Genomic DNA, 14,530 nt, shown 5'->3' with positions numbered 1-14,530 from the left:
GACCTTGAAGCAGAGGTCTTGCTAAGCTTAGAGTATTATAAATTTACCCTTAGCTCCAGTATATTTATGTGGAGAAAAGTCTCCAGACTTGATCACACTCCCTGGAAATTTTTTCCTTGTGTGACTGCTCCCCAGCCTCTCGGGCTGGCCTCCGTGGTCACCAGCATCCAATCCTGAATGCCGAATCTGCGGCCCTCTAGAAGATGAGCACTCTGTAACCACCACAGGAGAGACACCCTTGTCCTTGGATATAGGGTTATCCGCTGATGCATCTGAAGATGCGATCCGGACCATTTGTCCAGCAGATCCCACTGAAAAATTCTTGCGTGAAATCTGCCGAATGGAATTGCTTCGTAGGAAGTCACCATCTTTACCAGGACCCTTGTGCAATGATGCACTGATTTTAGGAGGTTCCTGACTAGCTCGGATAACTCCCTGGCTTTCTCTTCCGGGAGAAACACCTTTTTCTGGACTGTGTCCAGAATCATCCCTAGGCACAGCAGACTTGTCGTCGGGATCAGCTGCGATTTTGGAATATTTAGAATCCACCCGTGCTGTTGTAGCAGTATCCGAGATAGTGCTACTCCGACCTCCAACTGTTCCCTGGACTTTGCCCTTATCAGGAGATCGTCCAAGTAAGGGATAATTAAGACGCCTTTTCTTCGAAGAAGAATCATCATTTCGGCCATTACCTTGGTAAAGACCCGGGGTGCCGTGGACAATCCAAACGGCAGCGTCTGAAACTGATAGTGACAGTTCTGTACCACGAACCTGAGGTACCCTTAGTGAGAAGGGCAAATTTTGGACATGGAGGTAAGCATCCCTGATGTCTCGGGACACTATATAGTCCCCTTCTTCCTGGTTCGTTATCACTGCTCTGAGTGACTCCATCTTGATTTGAACCTTTGTAAGTGTTCAAATTTTTTTAGATTTAGAATAGGTCTCACCTAGCCTTCTGGCTTCAGTACCACAATATAATGTGGAATAATACCCCTTTTCTTGTTGTAGGAGGGGTAATTTGATTATCACCTGCTGGGAATACAGCTTGTGAATTGTTTCCCATACTGCCTCCTTGTCGGAGGGAGACCTTGGTAAACCAGACTTCAGGAGCCTGCGAAGGGGAAACGTCTCGACATTCCAATCTGTACCCCTGGGATACTACATGTAGGATCCAGGGGTCCTGTACGGTCCCAGCGTCATGCTGAGAGCTTGGCAGAAGCGGTGGAACGCTTCTGTTCCTGGGAATGGGCTGCCTGCTGCAGTCTTCTTCCCTTTCCTCTATCCCTGGGCAGATATGACTCTTATAGGGACGAAAGGACTGAGGCTGAAAAGACGGTGTCTTTTTCTGCAGAGATGTGACTTAGGGTAAAAACGGTGGATTTTCCAGCAGTTGCCGTGGCCACCAGGTCCGATGGACCGACCCCAAATAACTCCTCTTCCTTTATACGGCAATACACCTTTGTGCCGTTTGGAATCTGCATCACCTGACCACTGTCGTGTCCATAAACATCTTCTGGCAGATATGGACATCGCACTTACTCTTGATGCCAGAGTGCAAATATCCCTCTGTGCATCTCGCATATATAGAAAATGCATCCTTTAAATGCTCTATAGTCAATAAAATACTGTCCCTGTCAAGGGTATCAATATTTTTAGTCAGGGAATCCGACCAAGCCACCCCAGCTCTGCACATCCAGGCTGAGGCGATCGCTGGTCGCAGTATAACACCAGTATGTGTGTATATACTTTTTATGATATTTTCCAGCCTCCTGTCAGCTGGCTCCTTGAGGACGGCCCTATCTATAGACGGTACCGCCACTTGTTTTGATAAGCGTGTGAGCGCCTTATCCACCCTAAGGGGTGTTTCCCAACGCGCCCTAACTTCTGGCGGGAAAGGGTATACCGCCCATAATTTTCTATCGGGGGGAACCCACGCATCATCACACACTTCATTTAATTTATCTGATTCAGGAAAAACTACGGTAGTTTTTTCACATCCCACATAATACCCTCTTTTGTGGTACTTGTAGTATCAGAAATATGTAACACCTCCTTCATTGCCCTTAACGTGTGGCCCTAATAAGGAATACGTTTGTTTATTCACCGTCGACACTGGATTCAGTGTCCGTGTCTGTGTCTGTGTCGACCGACTAAAGTAAACGGGCGTTTTAAAACCCCTGACTGTGTTTCTGAGACGTCTGGACCGGTACTAATTGTTTGTCGGCCGTCTCATGTCGTCAACCGACCTTGCAGCGTGTTGACATTATCACGTAATTCCCTAAATAAGCCATCCATTCCGGTGTCGACTCCCTAGAGAGTGACATCACCATTACAGGCAATTGCTCCGCCTCCTCACCAACATCGTCCTCATACATGTCGACACACACGTACCGACACACAGCACACACACAGGGAATGCTCTGATAGAGGACAGGACCCACTAGCCCTTTGGAGAGACAGAGGGAGAGTTTGCCAGCACACACCAAAAACGCTATAATTATATAGGGACAACCTTATATAAGTGTTTTCCCTTATAGCATCTTTTATATATTTCTAACGCCAAATTAGTGCCCCCCCTCTCTGTTTTAACCCTGTTTCTGTAGTGCAGTGCAGGGGAGAGCCTGGGAGCCTTCCCTCCAGCCTTTCTGTGAGGGAAAATGGCGCTGTGTGCTGAGGAGATAGGCCCCGCCCCTTTTTCGGCGGGCTCGTCTCCCGCTCTTTAATGGATTCTGGCAGGGGTTAAATATCTCCATATAGCCCCCGGAGGCTATATGTGAGGTATTTTTAGCCAAAAAAGGTTTTCATTTGCCTCCCAGGGCGCCCCCCTCCCAGCGCCCTGCACCCTCAGTGACTGCCGTGTGAAGTGTGCTGAGAGGAAATGGCGCACAGCTGCAGTGCTGTGCGCTACCTTAAGAAGACTGAGGAGTCTTCTGCCGCCGATTCTGGACCTCTTCTCGTTTCAGCATCTGCAAGGGGGCCGGCGGCGAGGCTCCGGTGACCATCCAGGCTGTACCTGTGATCGTCCCTCTGGAGCTAATGTCCAGTAGCCAAAGAAGCCAATCCATCCTGCACGCAGGTGAGTTCACTTCTTCTCCCCTAAGTCCCTCGTTGCAGTGATCCTGTTGCCAGCAGGACTCACTGTAAAATAAAAAACCTAAGCTAAACTTTTCTAAGCAGCTCTTTAGGAGAGCCACCTAGATTGCACCCTTCTCGGCCGGGCACAAAAATCTAACTGAGGCTTGGAGGAGGGTCATAGGGGGAGGAGCCAGTGCACACCACCTGATCCTGAAGCTTTACTTTTTGTGCCCTGTCTCCTGCGGAGCCGCTATTCCCCATGGTCCTTTCAGGAACCCCAGCATCCACTAGGACGATAGAGAAAATGTGTAATAATTTTTAACAAGCCGTATATATTGATTTATTTCATTTATTTCTTGAGCAGCCAGCACTGGTATACATTTTTCCTTTTTGTATTAAACAAGAACTAGTTTCAATTATTTCCATCGCTACGAGAGACCAGGAAACAGATGGAGGCAAAACTAAGAGTGTTAATGTCATAATCATGTAAAGTTTTTAATTCCCAGTAACAGTTCCAATTTAGTAACTGTTTCAGATTACATTGGGGCAGATGTACTAAGCTTTGGAGAGTGATAGAGAGAGAAAAGCTACCAACCAATTTCAAACACAGCCTGTAACATGGCAGTTAGGAGCTGATTGTCTGGTACTTTATCTCTCTCTTTATCACTCTCCAAGGCCTAGTATATCTCCCCATTGGGTTTATGAAATAGAACAAAATTTACCTCAAAACCGGTAACATTTCCTCCAAGCGCCTCAACAATTCCAGACAGCTCAAATCCAGGGACCAGTGGCGTTTTCGGAGGATTGTCTATGTTCCCTTGGCGGACCATCAAATCAATGAAGTTTAGACCACTACAAGGAAAATACAATAAGATAATGTTAATACAGTATGTTTTTACAGCACAATATTATTTCCTACAAAACCATCATTATCCCCAATAAGACCCTTTGATAGATAGAAGTAACAATGAAGGAACTTTTTCCTTCCATCTTTCCAGGCACATTCTGCATGAATCAATACATATCTTTTTACACACTAATTAAAGCTTTTAGTATAAAACAAAAGTCTACAGTTACACTGAATATAATGGATTCCTGCACTACGCAAAATGGATGTAGTTAAGTTACCAGTGGCGTAACTACAAATTCTGCGCCCCCTACCATAAAACTTTTAGTCCACACATGACTATGTATATATATATATATATATAGAGAGAGAGAGAGAGTGAGAGAGAGAGAGAGGGGTAAATTTACAACATGGAAATTTACTAAAGAACAAATGTGGGAGAGTTTGTTTAAATAGAAATACAAAACAGGGGTGGATATAGACATATACAATCAAATACACCATCAGCCAAATTCAGATGTACAGTACTTTCCATAGACAACATTGAAACATGGGAATCTACCTAGAATCGTTTCTGCAAACACACTCGTGAATTGAGCAAACTCAGATCAACATGCACTTTTCAAATAGATGTCCCTCTAGCAGCGTGTTTAAATCTGAGAGATCTGTGCAGTACTTCTGTGTTAAAATGTGCGAAAGTGGTTAAAAAATAGATAAAAAAAGTGTGTGGGGTCACCCCCCCCATAAACATAACCTGTCCGGGGCTCTATGAGCCGGTCCTGGTTCTAAAAATACAGGGAGAAAAATGGCTGCGGTCTCCCTGTATTTAAAGAACCAGCACTGGGCTCTTGGACCGGTTCTGATTCCAAAAATACGGCAGAAAATAGATGTAGTGATCCCCAATATTTTTGTAACCAGAACCGGGCTCTACTAGCCAGGGAGGTAATGCCGCAAGCTGGTCCCTGAGGCCATATCATTAATCCCCCCCCACTAGTCATTCCTGGCTGGGGATCCCTGGAAGAGTGAGGATCCACCCAATAAAGGGTTCCTCCCCCCTTCCACGGCACCCAAGGAAAGGGGTGAAGCCCTGGTTTATCATCGGCAAGTATAAAATAAAATTAAATAAAATGTAATATCGTATTTTACAGGAGGAACTACAGGTTCCAACAAGCGACCCCTGCATGCTGGTAATTGGAGAACTACAAGACAGGACATCAAAGGCCCCCTGTAAAAGAAATATTAAAATGAAGACAGGACACATATTACTGTACAAAGAAAAAGTTTATTAAACACACTTGCACACTCACACTCGGGCTGGGGCAGAAATGCCTGCTGGCATCCAGCTGCTTAGAATCCTGATAGGGGTCGGGAAGCAAGCTATCCCTCACCCCATTACCCCCTAACCCTGACCCTCCCTTACTTCAGCCTTACCCTAAACCAAACCCCCCACCCCGCCTAAACCTAACCCTCCCGGTGGTGCCTAATCCTATCACAACCACCCCCACCCCCCCGCAGCCTAAACCTAACCCTCCTCCACTGCTCCACAGCCTATTCCTTACCCTCCCCGGGGTGCTATCCCTAAACCCCCACCCTGCTGCATAAACCTAACACCCCCCCCCCTTCCCACAGCCTAACTCTAACCCCCCCTTCCCCCCCCCCCCCCCAGCAGTCTAAACCTACCTCCCCCAACTCCGCGGTTTACCTCTCCAACAGCCCAGCTGTCACTTGATAGGGATCCTGGTATTGTGACCCTATTCGGGATGTCGGCGCTGGCATTCTGATCAATGACGGGATTCTGGAGTCGGCCTTTTGACAGCCAGGATCTCGACCGCCGGGATCCTGACCGGATTGCCTCACATTCACATACATACTCACAGTCACACACACCTACATCCCCTCTAGCCTTTCAGTCCTCTACTCCAGTACAATTCAGCGATACTTGTAAAAAAAAAAAAAATTTCTATTCCAGTGTAGATCGGTCCTCTTTGTTCCATGTAGGCAACCAGGGTTAAAAATGAAAAACACTATACCCACACCAATGGATGTAAGAGATCTATGTGTGACCACATAGATCTCCTTTCCCGAATGCCAGCCTCCACGTGACATGTCACTTGGAAACCCACCAGTCAATCAGGGAGAGCCACATAGTGCCACTCTGCCGATTGGCTATGTGCTCCTGAGCTGTCATTCACCGGTTCCCATACACTTATATGGTGATGATTCTCCATAGAAGTATATTGTTGGAACAGCGGCTATGAGGTTAACCACAAGGTCATTAAATGTCAACCACAAAACTAATCTCTATTACACTATTATGCTTTTCTATTTACTTACAGTAAACACTACCAATCTCTGGGACGCCTTAATTGGTTGATTTATCACATTCAATGCGCTATGTGTGGCGCATTTTGCGTTTTGTATTTTCACAGATCTTTACTGAACTGGTGCACTCTATAAGGAGGCTGCCATTGTGCATGTACAGTATATGCATCTTTCTTGAATATTACACTTTTATATTTGTACAACAGAATTATTTTCACTATGTGCTATTTCTAGTCTATCATCTTTGCACAATACATCTTCCATAAGGTCTGTCTTGTCTCTTGAATGAACGCACCCAACGACTCCCACTGTGAAGGAGGCAGGGCAGAACTAGCACTGCAGTGAGTGGGAAATAAACAGCAGTCATAGCGGTGGGAGGTGCGGTGACAGGAGAGGGGCAGGGCGGACTGAGATGATGCAGTATGATTTGTTCCCTCACATGTCAGAACTAAATAATCTGCTTTATTGCAAGTAATGGCCACAACTACCAACCATGCTGGAGGTAAGCACAGGTATATCTACAGTACATACGAGAGAGGCGATCCGGTCTGAAGATCGACACTGTCTAGGTCGACAATGTTTAGGTCGACCACTATAGGTCGACAGTCACTAGGTCGACAGAGTTGGAAGGTCGACAGGGTTTCTAGGTCGACAGGTCAAAAGGTCGACATGAGTTTTTCAAATTTTTTCCTTTTTTTGAACTTTTTCATACTTAACGATCCACGTGGACTACGACTGGAACGGTAACCTGTACCGAGCAAAGCGGTAGCGGAGTGAGGCACCTTGCTTCGCTCGCCATGCGAGGGGACACGGTGCACTAATTGGGGTTCCCGGTCACTCTATGAAGAAAACAACATAAAAAACCCCAACAACCCTCATGTCGACCTTTTGACCTGTCGACCTAGCACATGTCGACCTATAGTGGTCTACCTAAACATTGTCAACCTAGACAGTGTCGATCTAATGACCCACACCCACGAGAGAGACCAGGCCTTCACGACCGTGCAGAGCAGATGGATCAAACTACCTACAGACAATGATTTTCTATTGCCACGTATTGCGTAGATGGGAAATCTCTAATCTATTAACCGAGAGAATTCTCCATGGATATACCCATAGTATAATCCAAATGGCTAGCTTCTCCTTATGTCATATACATATGTATGAAACCTGAATGAACTGTATCCTGCTGCTGCAAGTTAAACTACTTCATAAAGTCCTCTGCACCACAGCAATGTAGCTGCACACTTTTGTCTATCTGCCATAATCTTTTTGGAGCCATGTATATTACAATTCATGTTACCATTTATAGATCTACTCTTTGGCTCAGTAGACACAGATATGAAGTAACCTGAGGTAGAGCTCCAGCCATCTTTCTCACAATACATCTTCTGCAGCCATAGCAACTGACGCCATCTATACAAATATTTATAATAGTTTATCACTTTCTAAATATACAATACAAAGAATCAGTAATTGCAATATTACTCTTTTTTTTTTTTGCAATGCTTTTAATTGTGTACGTTCACGCTCTAGTGACCACATTGGGCCTAATTCTGAGTTTATCGCAGCAGCAAATTTGTTAGCAATTGGGCAAAACCATGGGGGTAATTCCAAGTTGATCGCAGCAGGAATTTTGTTAGCAGTTGGGCAAAACCATGTGCACTGCAGGGTGGGCAGATATAACATTTGCAGAGAGAGTTAGATTTGGGTGGGTTATTTTGTTTCTGTGCAGGGTAAATACTGGCTGCTTTATTTTGACACTGCAATTTAGATATCAGATTGAACTCACCACACCCAAATCTAACTCTCTGCATTGCAGGGCATGCAGATTTAACATGTGCAGAGAGAGTTAGATTTGGGTGTGGTGTGTTTAATCTGCAATCTAATTTGCAGTGTAAAAATAAAGCAGCCAGTATTTACCCTGCACAGAAATAAAATAACCCACCCAAATCTAACTCTCTCTGCACATGTTATATCTGCCCCACCTGCAGTGCACATGGTTTTGCCAAATTGCTAACAAACTTGCTGCTGCTCAGAATTACCCCCACTGGTACTTACTGTATACACAAAACTGAAAACCATAAATCCAATTTCAGGACAGTTGGGGTTACAGGGGACTGCGTCACCATCCAGTGGCAGGCATATTAGTTCTAAAGGTGGGTACACACTGGCCGATATATTGCCCGTTCTATTGAATGGCCGATATATCGCGGGTCCGTCGGCCAGTGTGTACAGGCGATATGTCTGTGAATTCCGTCGTTCACAGACATATCTCGTCGGCCATGCAGCACAGCCAACGACCAATATAGCTACCGATATATTGGCGCATCGCTGTGAGTGTATGGACGACCAGCCGACCGACCGTACAGAAGCTGCGGCAGCCGGCGGTGACTGACAACCGAACTGGGCGGGCGTGTGTACACGCCCACCCAGTTCATGTCGTCAGTCCCTGACGGATCGGGCAGTGTGTATGCACAGCACACTGCCCAATCCGTCCATAGATATATCTGCAGATCAATTGATCTGCAGATATATCTATCAGTGTGTACCCACCTTAACTCTGGGACATTGGAGGTATGTCCATAATGTGCTGCTTCCCCATGCAGCGGAGGTAGGTGTGACAAGGTAAAGGTGAATAAAAGGTTGGACATACACACACTAAAGGTTTTAAAGTGCCAGGCTCCAGTAGACCCGATCTATACCCCATGGTACTAAAGTGCAGAACCCCAGTATCCACTAGAACGTTAGAGAAAAAGGGTTTGCAGCAGGTATCCACTGTGGACTAGTGGCTCAGTAGTACCATAGAATTCTTCTGAGGGAAGAGTTACCCCGGCAGGTAGATGCAGCTCCATACCGATGATCACAGGTGCCAGTATGCAGGCAAAAGAGGGTGGAATGTACCAGAATTTTTATGCGAAAACTGAAACATCCCACCCTCAGTGGCAAGATTGGGACAAGAAAGGCCAGCATTGCTCGGGGAATACGTATGTTGGACAACTACCGAGAACAGGAGCAATGCATGTAAATATTCTGATATTTAGGCACGTGTACTTACAATGTAGCATGTTGAAATATTGTGTATTTTCTTGTCACTCAGCAGGTATGATCTAGTATATCGTAACTGCATCTCTGTAGGTATATTTCAAAATGTTAGCATGAAATGGATTCGTATTGCTGCCCAAAGATGGGACTCGTCTCATACCTGTCACAATGGGGCCATGCCCTTGCACAGCTGGACCAGGAAGTAGCTGAGCCTGTGACAGCAACTAAGCTGCAGGTGTCTCCAAATAACTGGGGAGCCATGGAGGCACTCCTTAGGCCCTGCACTGTGGGCAGTGGCACAAATCGCCCACACCTAGCTATGGCCCTGCGACCCTGTTTCAACTAAAACACATACGATTATGAACTGGTCAAGAAACTCCTATTCCTGGCAAAATTACACTCCTATCAGCCTGCACAAACAGTTGTCAGGCATAGGATAAGAAATCATTTTGCTGTCAAATAAGAGTTGGAATAACTGCCTCTTTTTCTGGTAAATTATTACAGCTATTGTGTTCTACTGTACATCTGGAAGATTATGTGCAGCTAACTTGGCATTAGCTGCTTGAACTGTTAGCAGTGCCACCATTAACATACACCTCTGCAATCATTGCTGAGTGTAATCTCCCTGGAGTCACAAATGCCCCAGTTCTGCTCCAGTGCTTCATTTCACACATTCTCAGCAATCAGGTGGAAGCAGCACCATACCTCTGCGAGACGGTGATTCCAACTAGAGTATGACTGAGTATGACACATCCCAGCCCTGCGTTTCCTCTATGGATGATGGATGATACATCAATTGAAAAATGAGTCACACTAATTCATCATGAATGGCGGACCTCATAATGTTTAGCCTCAAAGATAAATACAAAAATATATTGAGCGTATCTATACATCCCTGGATATATCTACTGTATGTGAATAAATGCGTATCTTATTCTGATTTAGAAGTAATGATTGTATTGGGAGATTGGGAATTCTCCTTTGGCACATTCGATGCTGGAGACCACAGATAAACACAGTGCTAGGATAGGCACATATTACAGCTCGATTTCTGTGGCACACTCCCGATTTTAGGGCTCTGCCCCTACGCCAGGTGTGGGGAACCTTTGGCCCTTCAGCTGTTGTTGAACTACACATACCAGCATGCTTTGCTACAGTTTTGCTATTTGGCCATGCTACAACTGTTGCAGGGCATGCTGGGATGTGTAGTTCAACAACAGCTGGAGGGCCGAAGGTTCCCCATCCCTGCCCTATGCAATGGTCGGGACTGCAGTGCATTAGCCTGATCTACCAGGCAGTTTGGAGTTGTCTCATTCGCAGCTGCTGTACAGTCCGGTCACTGGCTGAACGGGTGTAAGGGGCGGGTGTGGTTCATAGGGTGGACCACACTTAGGTCAACAGTGTCCAGGTCGACCAAAATTGGTCGACAGTAACTGAGTCGACACCTACAATAGGTCTACACAAACATTAGGTCGACATCAGCAAGTTCTACATGACAAAAGGTTGACACGATTTTTTTTTGTTTAAAGAAAAAACGAGTTTTATGGTAAGAACTTACCTTTGTTAAAACTCTTTCTGCGAGGTACACTGGGCTCCACAAGTCTGGACAATGGGGTGTAGAGTAGGATCTTGATCCGAGGCACCAACAGGCTCAAAGCTTTGCCTGTTCCCAGAATGCACAGCGCCGCCTCCTATATCATCCCGCCTCCCAGCACAGGAGCTCAGTTTTAGTTAACCAGCCCAATGCAGAAGCAGGAAAAGAGACAACAACGGTTAGTAGCCACATACACCACACTCTCACGACAAGAGAAGTGTCAGCGGCTAATGCCATATCAACCCAAAGAAGCTAAGTGCGTCAGGGTGGGCGCCTTGTGGAGCCCAGTGTACCTCGCAGAAAGAGTTTTAACAAAGGTAAGTTCTTACCATAAAACTAGTTTTCTGCTGCGGGGTACACTGGGCTCCACAAGTCTGGACAATGGGGATGTCCTAAAGCAGTTCCTTATGGGAGGGGATGCACTGTAGCGGGCACAAGAACCCGGCGTCCAAAGGAAGCATCCTGGGAAGCGGCAGTATCTAAGGCATAGAACCTTATGAACGTGTTCCCGGAGGACCACGTAGCCGCCTTGCACAACTGATCAAGGGTCGCACCACGGTGGGCCGCCCAAGAAGGTCCAACAGACCGAGTAGTATGGGCCGTAATGTGAGCAGGAGCTGACAGACCAGCCTTCACATAAGCATGTGCAATCACCATTCTAATCCCTCTGGCTAGGGTCTGCTTGTGAGCAGGCCAGCCACGTTTGTGAAATCCAAACAAAACAAAGAGAGAATCAGATTTTCGAATAGAAGCAGTTCTCTTCACATAGATACGGAGAGCCCGTACCACATCCAAAGACCGCTCTTTGGGAGACAAATCAGGAGAGACAAAGGCTGGAACCACAATCTCCTGATTAAGGTGGAACGAAGAAACCACCTTAGGTAAATATCCGGGACGAGTCCTAAAAACCGCCCGGTCACGGTGAAAAATCAGATATGGGGAACTACAAGACAAGGCACCCAGATCCGACACTCTTCTAGCAGAGGCAATAGCCAGCAAGAACATCACCTTAAGGGAAAGCCACTTAAGGTCAGCTGAACCAAGAGGTTCAAATGGAGGCTCCTGCAACGCCTTCAAAACCACCGACAAGTCCCAAGGAGCCACAGGCGGGACATAGGGAGGTTGGATACGCAACACTCCCTGAGTGAAAGTATGAACATCAGGTAAAGTCGCAATTTTTCTCTGAAACCACACCGACAAGGCAGAAATATGAACCAGACGCAGGCCTAAATCTAGGCCCTGCTGCAGAAAGCCAAAAGTTTGGCTGTACTAAACTTGGAAGCGTCATAATTGTTAGATGCGCACCAAAGTATGAATGCCAGACCCTATGGTAAATACGAGCAGAAGCCGGTTCCGGGCCCGCAACATAGTTTTAATGACCTCTTCAGAAAAACCCTTAGCCCTCAAGACGAAAGCTTCAAGAGCCACGCCGTCAAAGATAGCTGGGCTAGGTCCTGGTAGACACAAGGGCCCTGAACGAGGAGGTCTGGGCGTTGTGGAAGTAGAAGTGGATGCTCTGACGATAGGCCTTGCAGGTCTGAGAACCAGTGCCGTCTGGGCCACGCCGGAGTTATGAGAAGCAGAGTTCCTTTTTCTTGCTTGAACTTACGAATTACCCTGGGCAGGAGTGACACCGGAGGGAACACGTACGGCAGCCGAAACCTCCACGGCACCGCCAGCGCATCCACGAATGCTGCTTGCGGATCCCTTGTCCTTGCTCCGAAGACCGGAACCTTGTGATTGTGTCGAGACGCCATCATATCCACATCTGGAAGACCCAACCTTTCCACGAGGAGTTGAAACACTTCTGGATGGAGGCCCCACTAGCCTGCATGCACGTCCTGACGACTGAGAAAGTCCGCTTCCCAATTCAGGACTCCCGGAATGAATACTGCCGATATTGCCGGTAGATGGCGTTCTGCCCACTGTAGAATCCGTGAGGCTTCCTTCATTGCCAAACGGCTTCGAGTGCCGCCTTGATGATTTATGTAAGCCACTGTGGTGGCGTTGTTCGACTGTACTTGAACAGGACGGTTCTGAATTAAATGCTGGGCCAGGTTCAAGGCATTGAAGACCGCCCGCAACTCCAGAATGTTGATCGAGAGGAGAGATTCCTCCTTGGTCCACCGACCCTGTAAGGAGTGCTGCTCCAGCACCGCGCCCCAACCTCTTAGACAGGCATCTGTTGTCAACAGAACCCAGTTGGATATCCAGAAGGGACGGCCCCTGCACAATTGTTGGTCCTGGAGCCAGCAGAGCAGCGACAGACGGACCTCCGGAGTCAATGGGATCATTTGAGACCTGATCCGGTGAGGTAGGCCGTCCCACTTGGCTAGAATCAGCTTCTGGAGGGGGCGAGAATGGTATTGAGCATACTCCACCATGTCGAATGCTGACACCATGAGGCCCAGCACTTGCATCGCCGAATGTATCGACACTTGCGGACGAGAAAGGAAGCAACGAATCCTGTCCTGAAGCTTCAGGACTTTCTCCTGAGACAAGAACAACCTCTGGTTGTGAGGCGTTCCCAGATGCACCATGCTCTGAGCAGGGACCAGGGAGGATTTCTTCCAGTTGATGAGCCACCCGTGGGCTTGTAGAAACCGGACCGTCATATCCAGATGACACAGGAGAAGATCTGGGGAATTTGCCAGGATTAACAAGTCGTCCAGATACGGCAGTATCCTGACCCCTTGACGGCGGAGTACCACCGTCATCACCGCCATAACTTTGGTGAAGACTCGTGGAGCCGTTGTTAAACCAAAAGGTAACACCCGAAACTGATAATATAGGTTGCCAATAGCGAACCTCAGGTATTGTTGATGTGACACTGCTATAGGAATATGCAGGTAAGCATCCTGTATGTCCAGGGAGACCATGTAGTCCCCAGGTTCCAAGGCCAGAACTATAGAGCAAAGGGTTTCCATACGGAACTTGGAAACCTTCACAAACCTGTTCAGTGCCTTGAGGTTGAGAATGGGCCTGGAGGACCCATTTGGTTTCGGGACTAGAAACAGCGGAGAATAGTACCCCCGGCCCCTCTGAGCAAGAGGCACCTGTACTACGACTCCTGTATCCAGAAGGGTCTGTACCACCGAATGCAGAGTGTTTTCCTTTGTCTGGTACGACGGGACGTCTGTCTGGCAAACTCGATGAGGGGGTCGGTTTTTGAAGGCTATGGCGTAACCTCGAGTGACGACTTCCCGTACCCAGGCATCTGAAGTGGTCTTCAACCATTCCTGGGTATACCCTAGAAGCCGGCCCCCCACCCTGGGATCCCCCAGGGGGAGGCCCGCCCCGTCATTCGGCAGGCTTATCGGTCTTGGCAGCTGGCTGACGGGCAACCCAGGCTCTTTTGGGCTTCGGCTTACCAGGTTTGGAAGTGCAGGCCTGCTTATGGTACGCCTGACCTTTTGCTTTACCTGAAGGACGAAAGGGGCGAAAGGACGTGCCTTTGGCCTTCGACACAGAAGGAGCTGTATTAGGCAGACAGGCAGTTTTGGCAGTAGCCAAGTCAGCCACTATCTTATTTAAGTCCTCCCCAAACAGAATATCTCCCTTGAAAGGGAGTACCTCCAGGGTTTTTCTAGAGTCCAGATCTACAGACCAGGATCTCAGCCACAATATCCTGCGAGCCAGGACTGATG

The 14,530-nt window shown here is 47.4% G+C and overlaps 1 protein-coding gene and 1 long non-coding RNA gene across 4 annotated transcripts in view; one reads left to right on the top strand and one right to left on the bottom strand.

The window, feature by feature from the left end:
- LOC134969436 (uncharacterized) overlaps positions 1 to 5,146 on the top strand; it is a 102,787-nt gene extending 97,641 nt beyond the window's left edge. The window contains exon 3 of the long non-coding RNA XR_010189481.1: positions 5,071 to 5,146. This is a non-coding gene — a long non-coding RNA (uncharacterized LOC134969436). The remainder of the gene's footprint in view (positions 1 to 5,070) is intronic.
- The window catches only part of VAT1L (vesicle amine transport 1 like), a 213,214-nt gene that overhangs the window by 111,139 nt on the left and 87,545 nt on the right, over positions 1 to 14,530 (bottom strand). For all 3 annotated transcript variants that reach the window (XM_063945386.1, XM_063945385.1, XM_063945387.1), the window contains exon 2: positions 3,798 to 3,927. In XM_063945386.1, coding sequence (XP_063801456.1) covers positions 3,798 to 3,927 — 130 coding nt within the window. The remainder of the gene's footprint in view (positions 1 to 3,797; positions 3,928 to 14,530) is intronic.

Source organism: Pseudophryne corroboree, chromosome 11, assembly GCF_028390025.1.
Source record: "Pseudophryne corroboree isolate aPseCor3 chromosome 11, aPseCor3.hap2, whole genome shotgun sequence".
NCBI classification, from domain to species: Eukaryota; Metazoa; Chordata; class Amphibia; order Anura; family Myobatrachidae; genus Pseudophryne; species Pseudophryne corroboree.
This window is presented reverse-complemented; position numbering and strand designations above follow the sequence as displayed.